Raw genomic sequence first — 19,984 nt, forward strand, 5'->3', positions numbered from 1 at the left:
TGACTTCTTCATTGCTTCCACCTTGGTATCACCACCTGTGGGTCTGGCTCCCACTGACAAGACCTCAATAAAAGCCGAAACGGTCAGGGTAGTGGGCCTTCTCTTAATGCATAGCATTATACATGTCCGCAAGGAGATGTACTTTGCATTATGGGAGATACCAAGACAAGGAGTGATGAGCTTGGTCCACCTTTACCACGAGTTGCCTCAGCTTCTGGTTACTTACACAGAATGGGAGAGGAAAGGTGTGCAAAACAAATGTTTGTTGCCAGAATGGTAAGAAAAAGACCTACAGGAGGAAGATCAAGATCTACGTGGGTTGATGTACATTGTCTTAGAAGACAAATATGAAACATCACTGGGGATATAATATGAGAACTGTAATGATGCATACATAAAAAATGCAAAAAAATAAGTGAAGAAATGAGACTGTAAGTCTAAAGTCATATGAAAGGATGCTTTCTGTGGGATGATGGTAGGTAGACTTGGCTGTTAGGTGGTAGAGCTAAGAATTACCAAACATCAGGAAGTGTCACATTTGTGTTCTTCAAGATAGATGTCAGCAGATCTTCCAGTTGATCAGGTTGGAAGAATAGGCAACCTTGTATACATCTGAAACAGAGAGAGAGAGAGAGAGAGAGAATATATTTACATATTCAAAATAAATTCAAATAGGGTTTGAAAGCAATGTTGAGAGGGATGTAAGATGCAGGGAAGAAAAAATCTGCTAATTTAAAACACAAACCATATCATAATAAATATGGTTGTGTGAAACTTCTCAAGATTTGGGAAAGTACTTAAACCTCCTGCCCAACAGCCTTAGCACAGCCCACACAGGGCATCCCACTCAGAATTTTAGGCTCCCAGTCTAATTTCTTCACTTATATAAATTGCAAAAAAAAAAACATCCCTCTTAGGACTTAAAAGAAAATTTATCATTACTATTATATTTTTAATGATCAAATATTTCAAATGATTAAAATTTATATATCAGTATTTTTCAGAAAAATTAAAGTTTATATTGTAATTTAAATTAAATTGCAATTAAATTAAATTTTACTCTTACCAGGAGAAACTGTAGAATGATAACTGTCTGCTATCTTTTGTGTTGCATCTTCTAAAGAAATTGCTGCCTTACGTTCTGCTATGAAATAACTATCAATAACAAGTTAAAGGAAATATTTACTTCATATAAAAGATATTATATGCAAATATAAATATCAAAAGACGCATACAATCAACTTTAATTATCAGATTAACTGAAATGTTGGCGGGAGGTTTAAATGAACTGAACTTCATTAAATCTGAAGCATTTTGAAAAAACATAAAATGCGCATCATTTTTAGCTAAACTAAGCTAAAAGTTCTGTATTATTTACGGAAAGGAAAAATATTTGTTTCCTTGAACTGAAAGCAGCATTTTGCAGAGCCTTCCAAAGAGTTAACATATAATTTTTCAACACACAGGAAATTTTGAAAAATTCATTTGTGATAAGAGTAACCAATTTCTGGTTTACACTTGATGCAATCAATGAGTGTGAACAAAAATTGTACATGCTCATTCAGCTGAAAACAACAGAATGATGCCAAGATCAACAGAAACCACAATAACTTGTGTTATTATCAATCAAAGTGTACACTGTGTTCAAAAAAAGTAGCAGAAGGATTTTAACTGCATGAATTCGCTTTCCTTTCCATTCTGTATATGCGACCATACTACATTGGATTAGCTTTACTCACACATGCTTGAATGCTAACAATGCCAAGTTCTTTTCTAATATACGAAGTGTGACAATTTAATTCCTAGAACGACCGCGTACCGCCCGTGTGGTGATTTGGTTGGAGTCACGTAAGTAATCGTCTTTGTACACATTTTAACTAATGCGTACGTAATTTTCAAGCCAATAGAGACATTTGCTCGTTGGCTATTGCAAAACCAATAGAGATTTGACTCTAAACTTTGGTAAAAATGTGTAACTGAAATTTGGAGCAGCATGTTAACATCAAATTTTGCATGAAAATAGACAAAGCTGCTACTGAAACATTGGAGCTGTTGAAAGTGGCATATAGTGTGGATACTCTGAAAAAGTCAAGTGTCTTTGTGTGGCATAAGAGATTCAGAGTTGGGAGAGAAGATGTGAACAACGACCCCAGAAAAAAAAAAAAAATGAACAGAGTGCAAGATAGTCTGACAGACGATAAAGTGTGTGATTAATGGGCGATGAAATGCAAATCAATCGAGATACAGTCAGAGTAATTTTAATTGAAGAATTGGGTATGCGAAAGATTTCTGCAAAGTTTGTGCCTTGGTTCTTGACGGACAAACATAAGCACTGGTGGCTTCGAGTTGCAACTGATCTTTCTGCAAATAAGCACATTTCTAAGAGAAATTATGGGCGACGAAACCTGGTACTTCCAGTATGATCCCAAAACAAAATGGGCAGCGCATGCAGTGGAAAACCCTGAGTTCGTCATGTCCAAAAAAAAAAAAAAAGCACACATCACATTCGTAGTTCAATACCTTGCTGATGTGTTTCTTTGATCAGGGACAAACTGTCAACCAACAATGGTATGTGGAGGTGCTGAAAAGATTATGAGATTCTGTTTGGAGAAAAAAAGACCTGAATTATGGCTTGACAAGTGGATCATCCATCACGACAATGCGGCAAGCCACAGTGCGCTCATCATGAGAGAGTTTCTGGCCAAAAAAATCGATTACCGAATTAGGTCATCCTACTTTTTCATCCAACTCAGCTCCCTTTGATTTCTGACTGTTTCCAAAATTAAAGACTGTGCTAACAGGACAAAGATTTTCTGATATCGCTGATATCCAGCATAATGTGATAAAGGAACTCAAGAGTATTCCAGAAAAAGAGTTCCAGGCCTGTTTCCAAAAATGGGAACACTGTCTAAACCAGTGTGTAAATGCACTAGAGGATTACTTCGAAGGTGACAGTAGCCATTAATGTATAGTTCCGAACGTAGGTTTTCTACAGCTGCATTCTGGGAATTAAATTGTCACACCTTGTATTCATTTTCAATATGATTCTGTCATTGATGTAATTCTTTTTTACTCCTCTAATTTTTCTCCGAACTCTCATATCAGTGGTCTTTAGTCTTTCATCAAATGATTTCCAACCCAACTTTCCGATCCATAAGTTAAAATTATCATCATCATCATCATTTAAATGTATTCACTGTCCCTGCACTCCAACACTCTCAGGCAATGCATTCCAATCACCCACCACTCTGCATGCAAAAAATCTACTCTTCATCCTCTTGCTCACACCCACCTTATACAGCTTCTAGGGGTGGCTTCTTGTTCTCCCCATGTCTCCAGATATTCCATGAAAAATCTCATCCACACTGATCTGGTAATTAACTCTTACCAGCTTATATGTCTCGATTATGTCTACCCCTCTTCCTTCTATCCACTTAGGCTCAAATTCAATTTATGCTTCATATTCATCTTATTTCAATGGCATTCAATTATGATTTCAATTTCATTGGACACTTTCCTTCATCCATGTATTTATTAAATGCAAACACATTATGGATAGTATTAGAGTTTGCCTAAATATACTGCTAGTTCAAGTGTTCTAGCCAATCTCTCTGTATTTCTACATAAATTTATTCAATGACTCTCCACCATACCAGCTTCGTTTATTATATTATCTATTTCCAGATTTAATTTACCATCTTCACTGACAATTGTACTTAACAGTTGAGGTATTTTAAATTTTATTTATTCTATAGGTTCTCCATTAAGAATGCAATTAATGTTTTTTTTTTTACAGTTCCAGCCTATTTCCATATTTTTTTTTTCTCTTTTTACTGCTGAATTTCCTATGAAACTTGATTACAGCAGTTATTCAGTTTAGTTAAATCAAGAATCATGAAGACTTTGATTTACCTTTGAGAATAAAAACTACATACAGCAGTGATTCCCAAACTGAGTTCTGCAAGAATTATTATACAGGAACAAAATTGCAATAAAATATTTTATATTGTATCAAACACAATAACAAATCTGGTGTGTGTGTGTAAATCAGTCAGCTTTTTTTGAAAAATTTTCAGTTATTCCAACTCTGATTTATGGGCAGAGCATGATTATTGCTTCATTACCACCTTTTGGGTGATAACCAACCCACAAAAATCAGATGTAAGACAAGTATGCAAGTTATCATCCTATTATAATTCATATAGGTAAACCAGATATTAGAATAATTGGAAATATTCACCTCAACACCTTCCTTTATGTCAATGTTTCCCACACTTTTTACTGTGGTGGACTCCCTAAAATAATTTTTCATACAAGTAAACCCTCATATATATGTGTGTTAAAGATACCAAGAAATTTTATTCTTAGTTTTGATCCTTATCCCAAGGAAGCAAAAACAGTGTTTTGAATGTGAAATATATTCACAAAAACATTGTTTTTGCTTCCTTGGGATAAGGATTAAAACCAAGTATAAAATTTCTTCGTATCTTTAACGTATTTTTCTAAAACTTTCTACACACATATTGTGTGTTCATACATACAGATTCCGTAGTCTACTTCTAAGCCAGCTGTAAATGTCAATAAGATTCCAATTCATTCTAAGTGGTCCACCCATGCTCACATTTAAAAAAAAAATGCACAAAGTATCACGTGCGCAGCGTGCATTTTTTTTTTTTAAATGTGAGCATGGGTGGAACACTTGGAATCTTATTGACATTTACAGCTGGCTTAGAAGTAGACTACTGAATCTGTATGTATGAACACACACACATGTGTAGAAAGTTTTTTACCTTGGGTTTATTATACGTTAAAGATACCAAGAATAAAATTTCTTGGTATCTTTAACACACATATATATGAGGGTTTACTTGTATGAAAAATTATTTTAGGGAGTCCACCACAGTAAAAAGTGTGGGAAACACTGACATAAAGGAAGGTGTTGAGGTGAATATTTCTAATTATTCTAATATCTGGTTTACCTATATGAATTATAATAGGATGATAACATGCATACTTGTCTTAGACCTGATTTCATATCAAACCATCTTCCTCTACAGCAGTGTTTCCCAAGGGGGTCCACGGGATAGTTTATTTTCATTAAACTTTATGCTATTATGTTGCTCATAACTGGCCTAATTGATATGTTCATATTCTTACGAATATCTCCATTTATAACAATATTGCATTGTTATAAATGACACATTTAGTGTTGTAAAATTGTATTACTTCATCTTTATGATATGTAAAATATAAAAAATTTCCGTTTCGGATTTTATGGGGCCATGGTGAATTAACATTCGCTACAGGGGGTCTGCGGCATCAAAAAGGTTGGGAAGCACTGCTCTACCGTATACTTCCTTCAATTCTAATATTGCTCTACATACCATTTCATTCACAATTCTATAATCTTCACATCACTTTTATTTTGCTATTTACTTCATACATTGCTTAGCTTTCTTACTTTTTCTCTCTCTCCCATATTCTTATTATCCTACCGACTTTTTTGTGTCCACCATGAGGTTCTGATTTTTCTATCTTTATAGACAACTTCAACATATGCCTGTCTGACTGTACCTGGCCGAATCATTGTTTTTCTCAGATCTTTATATTGAGTTGGCACATGAACATGATACTTGTTTTCAAAATCTTTCACATATGTTTATTTTAAGAATATCTGTATATTTCAGTGTGGAACTCACTTCTGAAAGCTACTTGATTCTGATTTTATTTAAAAAATCATTGCACATAGTTTTCTTTCCAATACGATATTCATTTTTATCCTGCAGTAACTTACTTTTCTTTGTTCTATTGGTTCCCTGATGAAAATAACAGAGGATTTGTTTAATCAGGTGATAACCCAGCTGGCATGGCCACTTCATCACATTGTACCTTCATGATTGTTGTGGTTTAAGCCAATACAAAATACAATTTTAGTCAGCTCAGGAGAAGAACACAACGAATCCTGTTTTCGAGACTAAAGTTTTTCCCCCTCTTAACTGCTTCGAGCTTCTAATTATTCTAATATCTAGTTTACCTATATGGATTATAATAGGATGATAACATGCATATCTTACACCTGATTTCATATCAAAAGTATCCCACTAAGTAATGAAAACTATTATTTATTTATTTATTAATTATTATTATTTTTAAACACTTGTGAATTTTCAAGGCTGGAACAAGTTTTATAAATATTCATACTAAGGTGGAATTTTGACTCACAGTCTGCAGAAAAAGCAGTACGTATTTTTCATGTTTGCCTTTTATTTATTTATAGGTACTCCACAGAAAATGGAATAATAAAACCAAGCATGGGATTTTTTTTTTTTTTTTTTTTTTTTTGTGTGTGCATGAGAAATCTTGAGATTTTATTCGATAAAATCATGTATCAAGTATAACTTACTTGTCCCCACACTAACTAATTATGAGATAGAGAAGAAAGAAAGAAATTCTGTGTCCTAATTTAAAGAACACATCAATTGGATTAATCTATGGCTGTAACAGATTATCCTATTTCCCAATATAACCTAATTTAAAGAACATAGTCACTTCTGAAAAAGAAGTTTCAATACTAAGAGAAACCAACTATTTTCACATCCAAACATTTTGGCATAATCTCAAGTCAAAAATAAAAATTTTGGGAACAATCTGAAAATGAAATAGTTTGTGTGAAATAAAACAAATATTAATATTCCTATATAGAATATTAATTTACATTTTTTTTTATAACCACATAGATTTACCTTTAAAGATATTATATTATTCAGACTTAAAGAATCAAAAGCAAAATTACACATGAATAGTTTATATCTAGCAACTAAGTTACCGTGAGTTGTTTCACAGCGAATTCTTTAATAACTGTTAAAGAAAACATCTGCAAGTTAATTAAACCATCAAACATAGTATGGGTCTTATACAAAAGCTATTCTTTGCATTGATTAGCAATGATAGCTTGTGTCTAATAAATATCATAAGAAATCAATGGATAATCGAAGGTCGGTATATATTTCAATAATCAGACCAAATAACAGTTTAGAATTTTTCCTGGTTTGTATTTTCTCATAGCCTTCTATGTTTTTCAGTTGTGCATGTTTTGTTTCCAGCTTTGTTTAATTGTATTATTTTCTTCTAATGCTAGAAAAAAGTAAGTACTGCTCTCTAACTCTTAAATTCTGCTCTCATTTATGAATTCATCACTGACCTTCAATTCAAGTAAGTACAGTGAGAGATGATTGCACTGACTTTCAAGTAAGTATTGCCAGCTCTTACTATACCAAAGTCATCATGATCAAAAATCAGATAACAGAATAACACTAGCTTTTTTTTTCCTTTTTTTTGTGAGCAATCTTGAGATTTTATTTGATAAAATGATGTATCAATGCATCACTGTGCCCAATAAGCACAATGCTATTCTAAAAGAAAATCACTATGGAAAACTTTCTGCTGCTCCTTCCACATCTGCTATAGCGAGAATCAACTGCACATAAAAAACATGAGATTTTTATGCTTTTCATATTTCTTCATATAACTTATATGAAATAATCAAGACATATGTCTCTCATTGAGAAAATCAATTTCTACTGTCAAATTTTATTTAAATAAATATAAATGCACTGTAATCATTTTTAAAGAAAATACATGAATAAATTAGTTATGAATTTATTAAATACATGCAAAATATAATAAACAATTTTGATTAACAAGGATACGTTCTTAATATACGAATCATTTCTGGGAGACATGCCATCATCTGAAGTCGCTTCTCATTTGCAGGTGAACGGGTCATTTCTTTTACTATGTGAGCAGCTTCTTTTGCCCTGATCTAATATAATGGAAGACATATTTTGATAAGACACTGAATCTTTTGTTTAACATGATACTGTTTTCTTAGTTAAGCATAAGAAATGCTGGCTTTCTAAATGTCAATGAATTCACATCCAAAAAATTACCTGAAATGACATTTGAAATAAAGAAAACAATTTGTCATCATCATCAAATTCCTGACATGTACCCTCAAGGGGTGTACAGGATATGATAGTACTACATGAAAAATTTACATCAATACTAACTTCCTACCTACAATTTTTTTATCTGATAATGATAAAATATTATCATTATCAGATCTTATTGTTTCTATCATCTAAGGCACATTGTGCTGTATCAATACACCTATATCTTGGTCTTCCTCTGAGTCGTTTTCCTGACAACCTGGCAGAGAACACTTGTTTTGCTAATCTTTCCTTGCCCATTCTGTTTAAGTGACCATACCAACTGAAATTAGCTCTGCTAATGCATTCCTGGATGCCGACAATGTCAAGTTCTTTCCTAATATCCTCGTTTTTAATATGATATTGCCATTGATGCCATCTGTTCACGCCTATAATCTTTCTCAGGACTCTCATATCTGTGGTCTCTAGTCTTTGGTCAAGTGTTTTACTTCTGACCCAGTTCTCAGATCCATAAGTTAAAACTGGTTTGAACAGTGTCTTGTATACAGCTAATTTAGTGTTCTGACTAACACGGTAAATTAAATATTTCCATATTTAATTTACCATGTTCACTAAAATTCGTTCCTAAGTAGCTGAAATGTTTTACTTGTTCCACAGGTTCACAACACAATTGACATTTTCAATAATTCTACCTATTCTCATTGTCTTTGTCTTTTTAATGCTGACCTTCATACCATATCTATTACAACATTTATTCAATTTAGTCAGAGAATCTTGCAGATTTGTAGTGATTTTATTCAGAAGTATAACATCATCCGCATAAAGCAAAGAGCTGACATCAGCGTCTCCAATTCTGATATCATGCTTAATACCACTTTCCTTCATAATGTGATCCATATAGATAATGAATAACAGAGGGGATAATGTACATCCTTGTCTCACACCAGATTTAACATTAAACCATCTTCCTGTCCTTCTCACAACTCAAATAAAAACGAAGTATTGCTTGATATAATGCCACATTGACACCATATAACTGTAGCGTATTGAATAGCTTTTCTCTTGGCACCTTGTCATATGCCTTTTCCATATTGACAAAACTTAAATACAGATCTTTCTTATATTCCTATGATTTCTCAACTATTTGTCGTAAAGTGAAGATCTGACAGCCTCTATTTGGCCTGAATATAGCTTGTTCTTCACCAAGCATTTCTTCCACAATTCTTCTCAACCGTTTCTCAAGTATGCTAGCATAAATCTTACCAGGAACACTCAGTAGGGAAATACCTCTGTAATTCTCACATTCAGTTTGATTTCCCTTTTTATATATTTTATATATGGGTACTATGAGAGCTCTACTCCAATCATCAGGAATTCGTCCCTCTGTCCAGGCCTTCTGAACTATGCAGTGCAGCCACTGTAAGACTTTTATACCACCACACTTAAGCATTTCTGGTCAAATATCATCTACTCCTGCTGCCTTTTTGAAAATTTCAAGCCTTTGATAGCTTTTTCTACTTCCAGTATGGATATGTATTCCTGACTGTATGCCTGTTGAGTGTTTTTTACCACTGTGCTATCACTGCTTGTTTCATTTAGCAATTTTTTGAAGTAATTACTCCATACTTCAAGGATATCTTTTTCTCCTGTTTTCATGTCACCTTTATCATCTCTAATTCCTTTTACAGCACTCTTTCCTCAATTTCTGAGCTTCTTCAACAACCTCCGGAATATTTTGCCACCTTCTTAATAGTTATTTTCTATGGTCTGGCCAAAGTCCTCCCATAACTTTTGTTTAGTTAGTTTTATACAGTATTTAGCTTTCTTACATTTGTCTCTGTATTCTCCAAGAGCACAAGCTGACTTATTTGCCAGGAATGGTTGATATGCTTTCTTCTTTTCCTCAGCCTCTTTTACTTCATGTGCCCATCATGGAGTTTTGATTTTTCTATCCTTGCAGAGAACCTCACCACATGCCTCTCTAGCTGAATTAATCAGGGCTTTCTTCAAAGCTTACCAATGAATCTCTAAAGTTTGGTTCCTGTTCTCAAACTCTTTCATTTTTCATCAATAATCTTTGTGTATTTTAGTCTACAGTTCACATCTGAGAGCTGCTCAACTTTTATTCGCTTTAAAACTTTCTTAAATGTTATTCTTTTCAATACGAAATTCAGTTTTATCCTGCTCAAGACTAAATAGTTATCACTTCCAATTTCAAATTGGAGGTGATCACTATTTACCAGAGTATACAGTATCCTCTGTACACGTTGGTCTCTGCACAAGGGAAAAAACATCACTATCAACAATAACATAGTCAATGAGACTTTTCTTATTTCTTGCCTCTTCTCTCCATGTGAATTTGTGCACATTTTTATGTTGGAACATGGTAATAACCAGCCCATGTCCTGAGCAAAAATCTAACAAATATTTGCCATTATTATTAGCTTTTGCTCTTTTCTCCAAATTTTCCCAATATATTTTTGTATGTCTGACAATCATTTCCTACTCTGCTATTTAGATCTCCAACAAGAACCAACTTTTCCTTTTTCGTTGTGTCAGATGCTTTCTCTAAATCCTCAAAAAATTCCTCCACTTCTACCTTAGTAGAACCTTCTGTGGGACCATAGGCACAAATAAGTCTCATTGTCCAGTTTCCCATTCTCATATTTGCCCACATCACTCTACTTGAGACTGCCTGCCATTCAAGAAGATCAGCCTTGTATTTAGTGCTGAATACAATGGCTACTCCTTCTTTTCCTTGATTGTCATTGCCTGAATATAACATTTTGTATTTATTGCTCAGAAAGATCTCACCAGTTTTTGCCTTTTTTGTTTCACTCATCCCAATTATGTCGATCTGGTACTTATCTAATTCCTCAGCTAGCTCCATTTCTTTGCCATTCAGGCTTCTTATGTTGATAGTACCAATCTTTAACTCTGGTGATGTTGAGTTGGGGTGTTTTTTCAGATTTGTTCCAGTAGCCGACTTTTCGCTGTTCACCCTGGTTCCCTGTTGAAAACAACGGGGGCCTTGGTTACGGGCGACACCCCAGCCGGCATGAAATTTTGTCATGCTGTACCATCATTTTGTAATTTGGTTTAAGCCAATAAGAATTATAATTTGGTCGGCTAAATCCCAAATTGCCAGCCCATACTCGTTTGTTCCCTACAGGGTGCACCACGAGAAGGCGAGGATTGGACATTAGGTCAGAAGCCCTGGTTGGTTCTCAGCATTCCTTTAGAGGGTATGTGGAGTTCTCTTCTCAGTTATATAGCTTTGACCCTTAAGCACCCCTTTTAAACAGTAATTCTGTTTATTTCCTTTTTATAATAATAATCTATCCATTGTTAGTTATCCATCTCTCTAATATCTATCGTTTCTTTCTGTAAGTTCATTCTGATAATTATCCCAATTTTTTCTATGAAGTTTTTTTTTTGTCTTTTTTTGCTATTACTCTTTTCCTCTTTTATTATATTTAGTCTTCCAGTTTCCTTGAGGTATGCCATTTAATATATGCAGTTTTTTATTTTTTTAAATCTTCAATCATATTCTTGATTTCATCATTCCATATTCAGAGTCCATGTTTTCTTTTATATTTTTTTCCCTCAGAATTTTTTCTGCTGTTTTATGTATAATCAGTGCAGATTTTTCTATTCTTCTTCTATCTCTTCTTTGCATTCTGTTTCTGTTAGTATTTATTTATGTTTTCTTGGTATGCATTCTGTTTGCAGTAAGAGATATATTTTACATACATGTTCATTGTCATTTGATTTTCTTTTCCTTAACAAGTTTTTTGGTGGTACTGTTATATTTCCCATGACCAAATGATGATCAGAATCAATATTGTAACCTCAGTAAACTCTAACTACATTTATTTATTTTGCTAGTTGATTATTGGCTATCAAGTAGTCGATTACTGATTTTTGATCTCTACCTGACCAGGTAAATTTATGAGAATCTTTATGTCTAAAAAACTAATAATTATTCTTATGTTACTATTACATGAAAATTCTATTAATCTTTTCCCATTTTCAGTACGACAATTTTCTCTACAATTATTCATCACAGATGGTATTGATTCATTACCTATTCTTGCAATTATGTCATCTGCTATTAGTATAAAAACATTTGGGTTTATTTTATCTAGTATATCCTATAATATCTCATGAAATTCTTCATTTTCTTCATCTTCTACTGGGCATATGCTCCTATAATTGTTAGGTGACCTCTTTTTGTTTTTATTCTTGTTTCTAATAATCTTTCACTTCAACTTCATGTATTTTCTTTCCAATTTTTTTATTTTTTCATTATATCATTAATCCTGATCTAGCACACTCTCTCTCTCTCTCTCTCTCTTCTCTTTGCAATATATCTGAACTTAATGTCCTGATTCTTTTTGTTCCTTTTAATTTCTTTTTGTATCAGTGATTATTGCTAAATCAACTTTTGTCTTCTTTAGTTCTACATCTAGTTCTTCTTTGTGTGTTATGATCCTAATGTTCCAGGTAGTAAGTCTGATTTTTCCATTTATCCATTTTTGGAAACCATTATTTGGCCCTAGGTCTTTATCCAAAAGAGCTGTCCTTGCAGACCTTTGAGTAATATGATTTCCCTCAAGTTGGTTACCAGCTAAAATGACACAAGTTTGGTGGTAGGGTTACCACCTCAGCCTCCAAGACCAGTGCTAGGAAGACATTTCTTCCAATCCAGATGTTATGTTGTCAATACGTGGTCATCAGAGCCCCATTTGCTTATTTCAGCAATTCTAGGAAAGGAAAAAATGCAAAAAGAAATAAAGTAAATAAATATAAGTAGAAAAGAAACAAAAACAATGTGATTTCACACTCAACCTATACTGGGAAAGGAAAGCGAAAGCCAAATCTAAAAGGGCGTAGGAAAAAATCTTCCTCTTAATGCATGGCAATATGCCTTCTGGTTCTTCGGATGTAACTCCTGTCACCCATGCATTCATCTTCTCTCTCTCTCTCACACACACACCTAGATGTTACCATTATAATATCATCCAAAAATAAATCTGACTACCTGGCATCATTCTTTTCTTCCAATTCTTCTATAAAATCCCATGAATGGCTTTCCACATGCTTCCTCTGGTCTTACTTGTACAAATAAGTAATGGGCTCTACTATTTTGTTGCATATTTCAAGGATGCCATCAGAAAACATACAAGGATTAAAAAACTAACCCATGTCACATAGGTCAGTCATAAAAAGAACCACTATTTAGGTTCAAAGAAAATAACAAACAGTTATGAATATCTAATCCGAAAAGTATGTACATCATTAAAAACACAACACAATACAGTCCAAACAATTCTGAGTTGGATGAAGAAGCAATGTTTCACATGTTTACAGAAGAGATCATCAATCCAAACCTGATTGCCTTATTCTAGTTTGGTACCAATGAACTCTGACTAGTGCAACGGCATGATGTGCAAGGTCAGATTTATCAGATTCCAAGTCTTTTGATATTAATCTTTGTGTTTTTAAATTCTAAATCTCAGAAGAACAGTCAGCTTATTCAAAATAAGATGCTTGATATGCACAATGCAGCAACAGATCAGGTAATTTGTCCATGGGAGTAGAGAGAATGACTTTACAAAATGGTTTGAAATGGTACATGGATTAAATTGTGAATAACCTGTGCTATCTACTCTGGTGCTCAGACTTATATGTTGATTATTACACATGATGATTTTTGATATGACTAAAAATTTATTTTTTGCAATTTTTTGCCAAAGTTAAATCAGCATCTTCAGGGGAATAACACACTTGTATCAACATGTGCATGCTGAGAAAGGAGAAATACAGGGAGGCTTAAATTAGTCCTAAAATTATGCCACCTATTGGCTGAGGTCAGCAGATAAGAGGCAGTTTGATGCAACAACCATACTTGTTTAAGTTAGGATAATTCACAAGGGCAGAAGCAGATTTGAGGAAAGCCTCTCAAATTTAACTTTGCTTTAATCGAGTAAGGTGGTTTTTTCCCACCTGATTCTGTGTGTGTGTGTGTGTGTGTGTGTGTTTGGGGAAGGGTCAAATCCATGCTTTTTTTCCCCCTTCTTGTGTCTTTTCTCTCTCTACATGAATTTCTACATATCTTTATGCTGAAACATGGTATTAGTAATGATTAGTTCATGATTATGGATGATGATTAGTCCTGAAGAAATCCAGCAGGTACTTGCATTATTATTAGCTTTGCTCTTTTCTCAAAACATTTCTGTTTGGGAGTTTGGGATTCATTTCTTACCCTGCTGTTTAAATCTTCAACAAGGACCAGCTGTTTTTGTTCTCTTTTTCTCAACTGGCTTCTCTAATGACTTGAAAAATCCCTTTCATTCTTTCTCAATAACATCTTTTGTGGGATCACAGACACAAACACATTTTATTGTGCATTTCACCATTTTGAAATTTGCTCACATACCACTACTCTGAAATTGCTTGCAAATCAAGAAGTTTATCTTCATGTTTAATGCTGAATGCTATCACTACTCTTTCTTTTTCTATAACATCCCACATGCCTTTGTGTCCGCAATAGCAATTATGTCCAAGTTGTATACTTCTCTAGTTTTTCTGCCAGCTTTGCCTTCTTTTCCATTAATACTTCTCATTTGGTTTCTTGACAAAACTGCAGAAGCCTTGTTTACTCCAGTCAGCATGACATTTTATTGTGCTGTATCATCATCGTTGTTTTTGGTTTGAGCCAATACAGAATGAAATTTGGTTAGTTAAGTCCCAAATTGCTAGATCATTCTCATTCATTTGACATCCAGTTGTGATCTTCTAAGATCATGACAAGAAGGTGAGGACTGAACATTAGTTCAGATGTCTGGTTAGTTCTCTGCATCCCTAAAAGGCATGTGGATCTCCTCCATATTATCTAACTTTGACTCTTAAGCAGTCTACTGGTTTAACTGATGACATTCAGTAAAAAAACTGACAGAAATTGTGTTCAGTGTATCAGTGTTTTGATAATTCCTATTTTCTATGATGGATGATGATGCAAAGATCATTGATATATATTGGTCAATAAAAGTAGGTTTCTAACAGAAACTTACTTTTTACAGAAAACTGAATAATATTAAGCAGAAGTACTAGTTATTAAAGTATCCAGGAATGGGAAGGAGTTGCCAGATTCATGTTCAATGGTTAACTTGATATGGTTGTACAAGAAGTTAATTTTATTTAAAACCTGTCATAATTCAGTCTCTGAGCATGATCAAACTGCAAAGATGACTCTCTCCTGATGTTCCATAAAGTATTCAAGTAGAAAATATAGGATTTTCTACTTGAATATAGGAACACCAGTATAGAAATATAGGAATACTAATGCAGAAAATATAGGATTAGCTACTTCAATTTGTATAACTTGTTGTTACAAGTGCAACAGCTTGCATTAATTGTAAATTTAAATAAGTTAACATCTTCAGGGAAATTTTCTTATAAAAAATTAAGTTTCTTGGAAAAGAATGTTGGCAAACAAAGATATTACATTCAAGGAGAGAATTATTTTGGTGCCAGGTAAACAGAATTCTTCTTATTTATTTTTTTCAAATGAATGCAGCTACCTTTAATGTTAGGATTAAGGTGGTAAGTAAATTTATAAAGTACATCTAAAATACATCCCCCTTTTCTGTTTTTTAATGTGTTAAATAGCTCTTGATTTTTATAAGTATCCAATGTATGTTTCTTTAATAATTCAATCTCCTCTGGCCTTTTTGCCATACAACTGTTGGACACTAACTTTTTTTCTAACAACACCATTTTCCCCCAATTGTACTCCAAAACCAGCATATGTCCTATATTGCTTAAGAATCTTTCATATTTATCCATCACCTAACTTAGAGCATTGAAGCAAGCTAACATTCAGCCCATTCAACTATCGTCCCATTATTCTCACTTCCATTTCTCAAAAATAATGAAGGTAAACTTCTTCACTGTATCCTGCAGTCCCATCAATTTTGTCACTATTGATCTGCAGCAGATCTAGTCAACATTATTCAGCTTTGGACATAAGCAATGAAAAAATTATGGAAAAATTTATGTGGTGGTAATTCTCAACATTTCCAAGGCATTTGATAGTCTCTAGAACAGAGGTTTATATACAAAACTACCACCTTATGATCTGCCAACACTCTTTGCAATTGGGTTACCATTTGGTCCTCAAATTACGGCACAGTACATGGCTTCTTTCTTCAGATTTCATCACAAATGTTGGTGTACCACAAAGCTCTGCACATTCCTCCGCTCTCTTCTTTCAATGACCAAGCTCTATCCATTACCTTCATCTTTTTTTGTTGATAACAGTACATTCCATTTCTCTTCTCAGTGTGACAAACAGTGTAGTGATCAAGACATAAACAATGTCTTATTTTATCTTCCTTCTCCTCTGATGATATTCAGATCTCTAGTCAAGATTTCTCTTCTTTTCTGGATATTATCCTCAGAGCCTTCAAAAATTTGGTGTTCCCATTTTCTGTTCTAGAATACCTCTCATCTACACTTCTACTCTATATAAATCCTGACTCAATCTAGCTCTGGAATACCAAACATCTCTCTAAAAATACTTGATACTATCCAGAAGAGGGCAATCGGATTGCCCTCACCTCTCTCATTAAGATAACTCAAATCAGTTTGTCATTCTGTTTCTGCCTTTGCTAAAAGAATTCTTATGGGTTTTTATTCTTTAACATCTGGTCTTTGCTAAAAGAATTCTTATGGGTTTTTATTCTTTAACATCTGGTCAGTCCAACTTGACTGGTTTGTGACCAATGGTCATAGTCCATAAGCCAGACTATGATCATTTGTTGGTTTGAAGCTGGACTGCAAATGAATGTTAGTCTGATGCTGCTCACATTTTTTTTGTTTAATTAATCCACTGGATTAATTAAATGAAAAAGATTATTTGTCTTGGAGAAAAGTAAGCTTTTCAGTATCAAAAGTGAATTAATAAATCTTGGGATTTGCAAGCTAAGTTCAGTTTGAATTGTTATGGAAAAACTAGTGATTGAAGCTGAGAAAACTGCTGAAGTATACTGCATAACTTCGTTGACATTGAGCTTGACATTATTACCATTCAGGAATATGTGAGCAGAACTGATTTCAGGTGGTATGATCAATATGGTAGCTTAAACAGAATGGGAGAGCAAAGGTTAGCAAAACAGGTATATATTGCAGAATGTAGGAAAAAGATCCCGAGAAAGATTAAGCTCTAGATGGAATGATACAGTACAAAGTGTCTTAGACCTGAAATATAAGATCTAATATATTGGAGTCCTGACAGATAACAGATTAATTTGGAGATAAATCATTGACAGAGCGTTAGTAACAACGTAAACTTTTCATGTAGTACTATCATAATATCCTGTAGCCTCAGGGGTGGACATATTAGGAATTTGATGATGAATCACAGTGCATTCTCCATGTATGCAATATAAAGGAAAAGTTTAAATGCAACATAATAAGAACTAATATAAACAAATACAACAGAATAGGGACTAATATAAACAAATACTGTAACAGCAAATAGTTACATCTAAGTACTCTGTGCCAATATGGAATGACAGTCAATTGCTCATATAGCAGTTGGCTGCCATTTTAGACAACTTGAATTATAAGTCCTATGATCAATGTATCAATGTGATACATTGATCGTAGGATTACTTGGTTATGTTACTGAAAACACTAACAAGCAGAGACAGAGGTTATTATACCTCTTTATATCTGTAGAAAGAATCCAGAAACAAGTGATCAAGATGGTGGCAGGTCTATGGGATGCAGTGTAGATTTGTGGGTTACAGAAACTGGCTGATAAGCAAAAAAGGGAGTGCTATAGGATTCATAAAGAAGAAATTTTTCAGTACATGATTAGTGAGGGGGAAAATTAGTGTCATCTCTGAAAATTAAGTAAGAGCATAGTTTTTTTTCAATCTAGTCTGTCCTGCATAAGCATATCAGGTCTGTTCTGATATGCTTATGCCTGTTCTGCTTCCAAAAGAGCTTGGAATTCTTTTTCGTTCTAAACTGAACTTTCCACCCAACCTTAGAATACCGTTCCCACATTTGAGGTGATTCATCTAGGACAGGGATCGCCAAACTTCTTCGACTGTTGACCCCTACGAGTTCCTTGACTTTTTATCGACCCCCTCTATTTTACTGTTACGTAATTATAATAGGACAAGCAAAAATGATGCTGCTTATGCGAGTTTTTAGATTGTTTATTTTATAGTTACAGTTTTATTGTATGTATGATATAGTATATATTGGCTTAACATCAAAGGGATACATTTTTGTTTTTGACGTCCTTCTTAACATTACATATTTGATAGGAGGGATAAATAATATATAAAATATAAAATTTAATTTAGATAACAAAATAACAATAATACAATCTTCCTTATATATATATGAAAATAAGACTTTTATTAACTTAGTATACAATTTACTAACGTTGTCAACGTGAAGGGTGTGCTTCGTGACTCTTGACAAGATTAGCAATGTTGGGTTCAAAATTAGTAAGTTTCAGCCTTAAATTGCCATGGAATTCTATATCTAGTTTATTTCTTTATTTTGTTAAAATGGAATTAACATGGTTGAAACCAGCTTCAACCATGTACGAGCTTGGAAATGTAAGCAAAAAAGGGGAGTAACACTTCAGAAAGTTTTGGATATTTTTCTACATTTATATTCGTCCAAAAGTAACTTAAAGTCCTATTTTTAAAAAGCGTCTTAGCTTCAAGATCAACTGACAATTCAATAAGTTCATCTTGTAAGTTACATTTGATATTTTCAATATCTGCAGAAAATGGAGTGATAACCCAATCTGGAATGTGCATGTTTTCAAATTTTCATGACCTTGCTCCATCTTACAGGTCCTATTCATGTCACTGTTCCCACGATTTACTCTTAATTGTCATTCAGGATGGAGATAATCCAAGTTAACCGAATTAAATATTACCCGTACAATGATGTTTTATATTTTTCAATCAACCCCTGGGGGTCAATATCAACCACTTTGGCGACCAGTGACCTAGGACCTTGCTTAGAAGGCATGATTGATTAAGAAAAGAGCAATCCACTTACTTGATGACTCACTCCAAGCCACTTTCCCATAGACACTCTGCTGCATTATTTCTTTTTCTATTTTGTAGGTATTTCGACAGGCACTGCTTCACTGAACTGACTACTATCATTTCCCCACTTTCTTCTAATTATGTATGAACATGAACAGCTGCTGGTTTACACTCATATACAGTTCAGCTCCAAACTACTCATTGAACTAATTTCTCATCTTCTTCCTTCATTCCCTACACTTCTGCTCTTTGGAAGTCTTTAACAAAAACAAAGTACTGTCATGTCATAGGTCTTGGGATCTCTTGTGCATGTAGGTTGGTGCATGTGTATGTGTATTAAAAAAAATGTTAGCAAGTGTTCGATTCTGAATATATAGAGATTTGAGTAATTAATATTTGCTTCAGAATCCAACATGATCTTCCATCACATAAGCTAAACTTGTAATTATTACTTAATGTAAATCACTTGTTTATAAATTAATATTCATATATTATTCATATATTAATTAAGTTTATTTGATATTTAATCAAGGATATGTATTAATAGTGAAAAGACTCATAGGTCTTGGGATCTCTTGTGCATGTAGGTTGGTGCATGTGTATGTGTATTAAAAAAAATGTTAGCAAGTGTTCGATTCTGAATATATAGAGATTTGAGTAATTAATATTTGCTTCAGAATCCAACATGATCTTCCATCACATAAGCTAAACTTGTAATTATTACTTAATGTAAATCACTTGTTTATAAATTAATATTCATATAACTACCTTTAAGTTTATTTGATATTTAATCAAGGATATGTATTAATAGTGAAAAGACTCTGTATTAAAATATTATTAAGTTTATTTTATTTACTGCTATGTTAATATTGTAAGAATTTGTATCCAATATTTTAACTGCGTATTAATTGAAGTGTCATTAAATACAAATTTTCTCTATATTTG

The 19,984-nt window shown here is 33.5% G+C and overlaps 1 protein-coding gene across 1 annotated transcript in view; it reads right to left on the bottom strand.

Annotated features, from left to right (window-relative positions):
• dup (chromatin licensing and DNA replication factor double parked) overlaps nt 1–19,984 on the bottom strand; it is a 94,531-nt gene that overhangs the window by 11,689 nt on the left and 62,858 nt on the right. Inside the window, exons 9-10 of the mRNA XM_090398439.1 lie at nt 7,710–7,822; nt 1,067–1,155 (exon numbers count right to left, since the gene is read on the bottom strand). Of these exons, the coding sequence (XP_090254565.1) occupies nt 1,067–1,155; nt 7,710–7,822 (202 nt within the window). The remainder of the gene's footprint in view (nt 1–1,066; nt 1,156–7,709; nt 7,823–19,984) is intronic.

This window comes from Typopeltis vanoorti, chromosome 9 (genome assembly GCF_054136105.1).
Source record: "Typopeltis vanoorti isolate ZY-2024b chromosome 9, IOZ_Tvanoo_1.0, whole genome shotgun sequence".
In the NCBI taxonomy this organism is placed as follows: domain Eukaryota; kingdom Metazoa; phylum Arthropoda; class Arachnida; order Uropygi; family Thelyphonidae; genus Typopeltis; species Typopeltis vanoorti.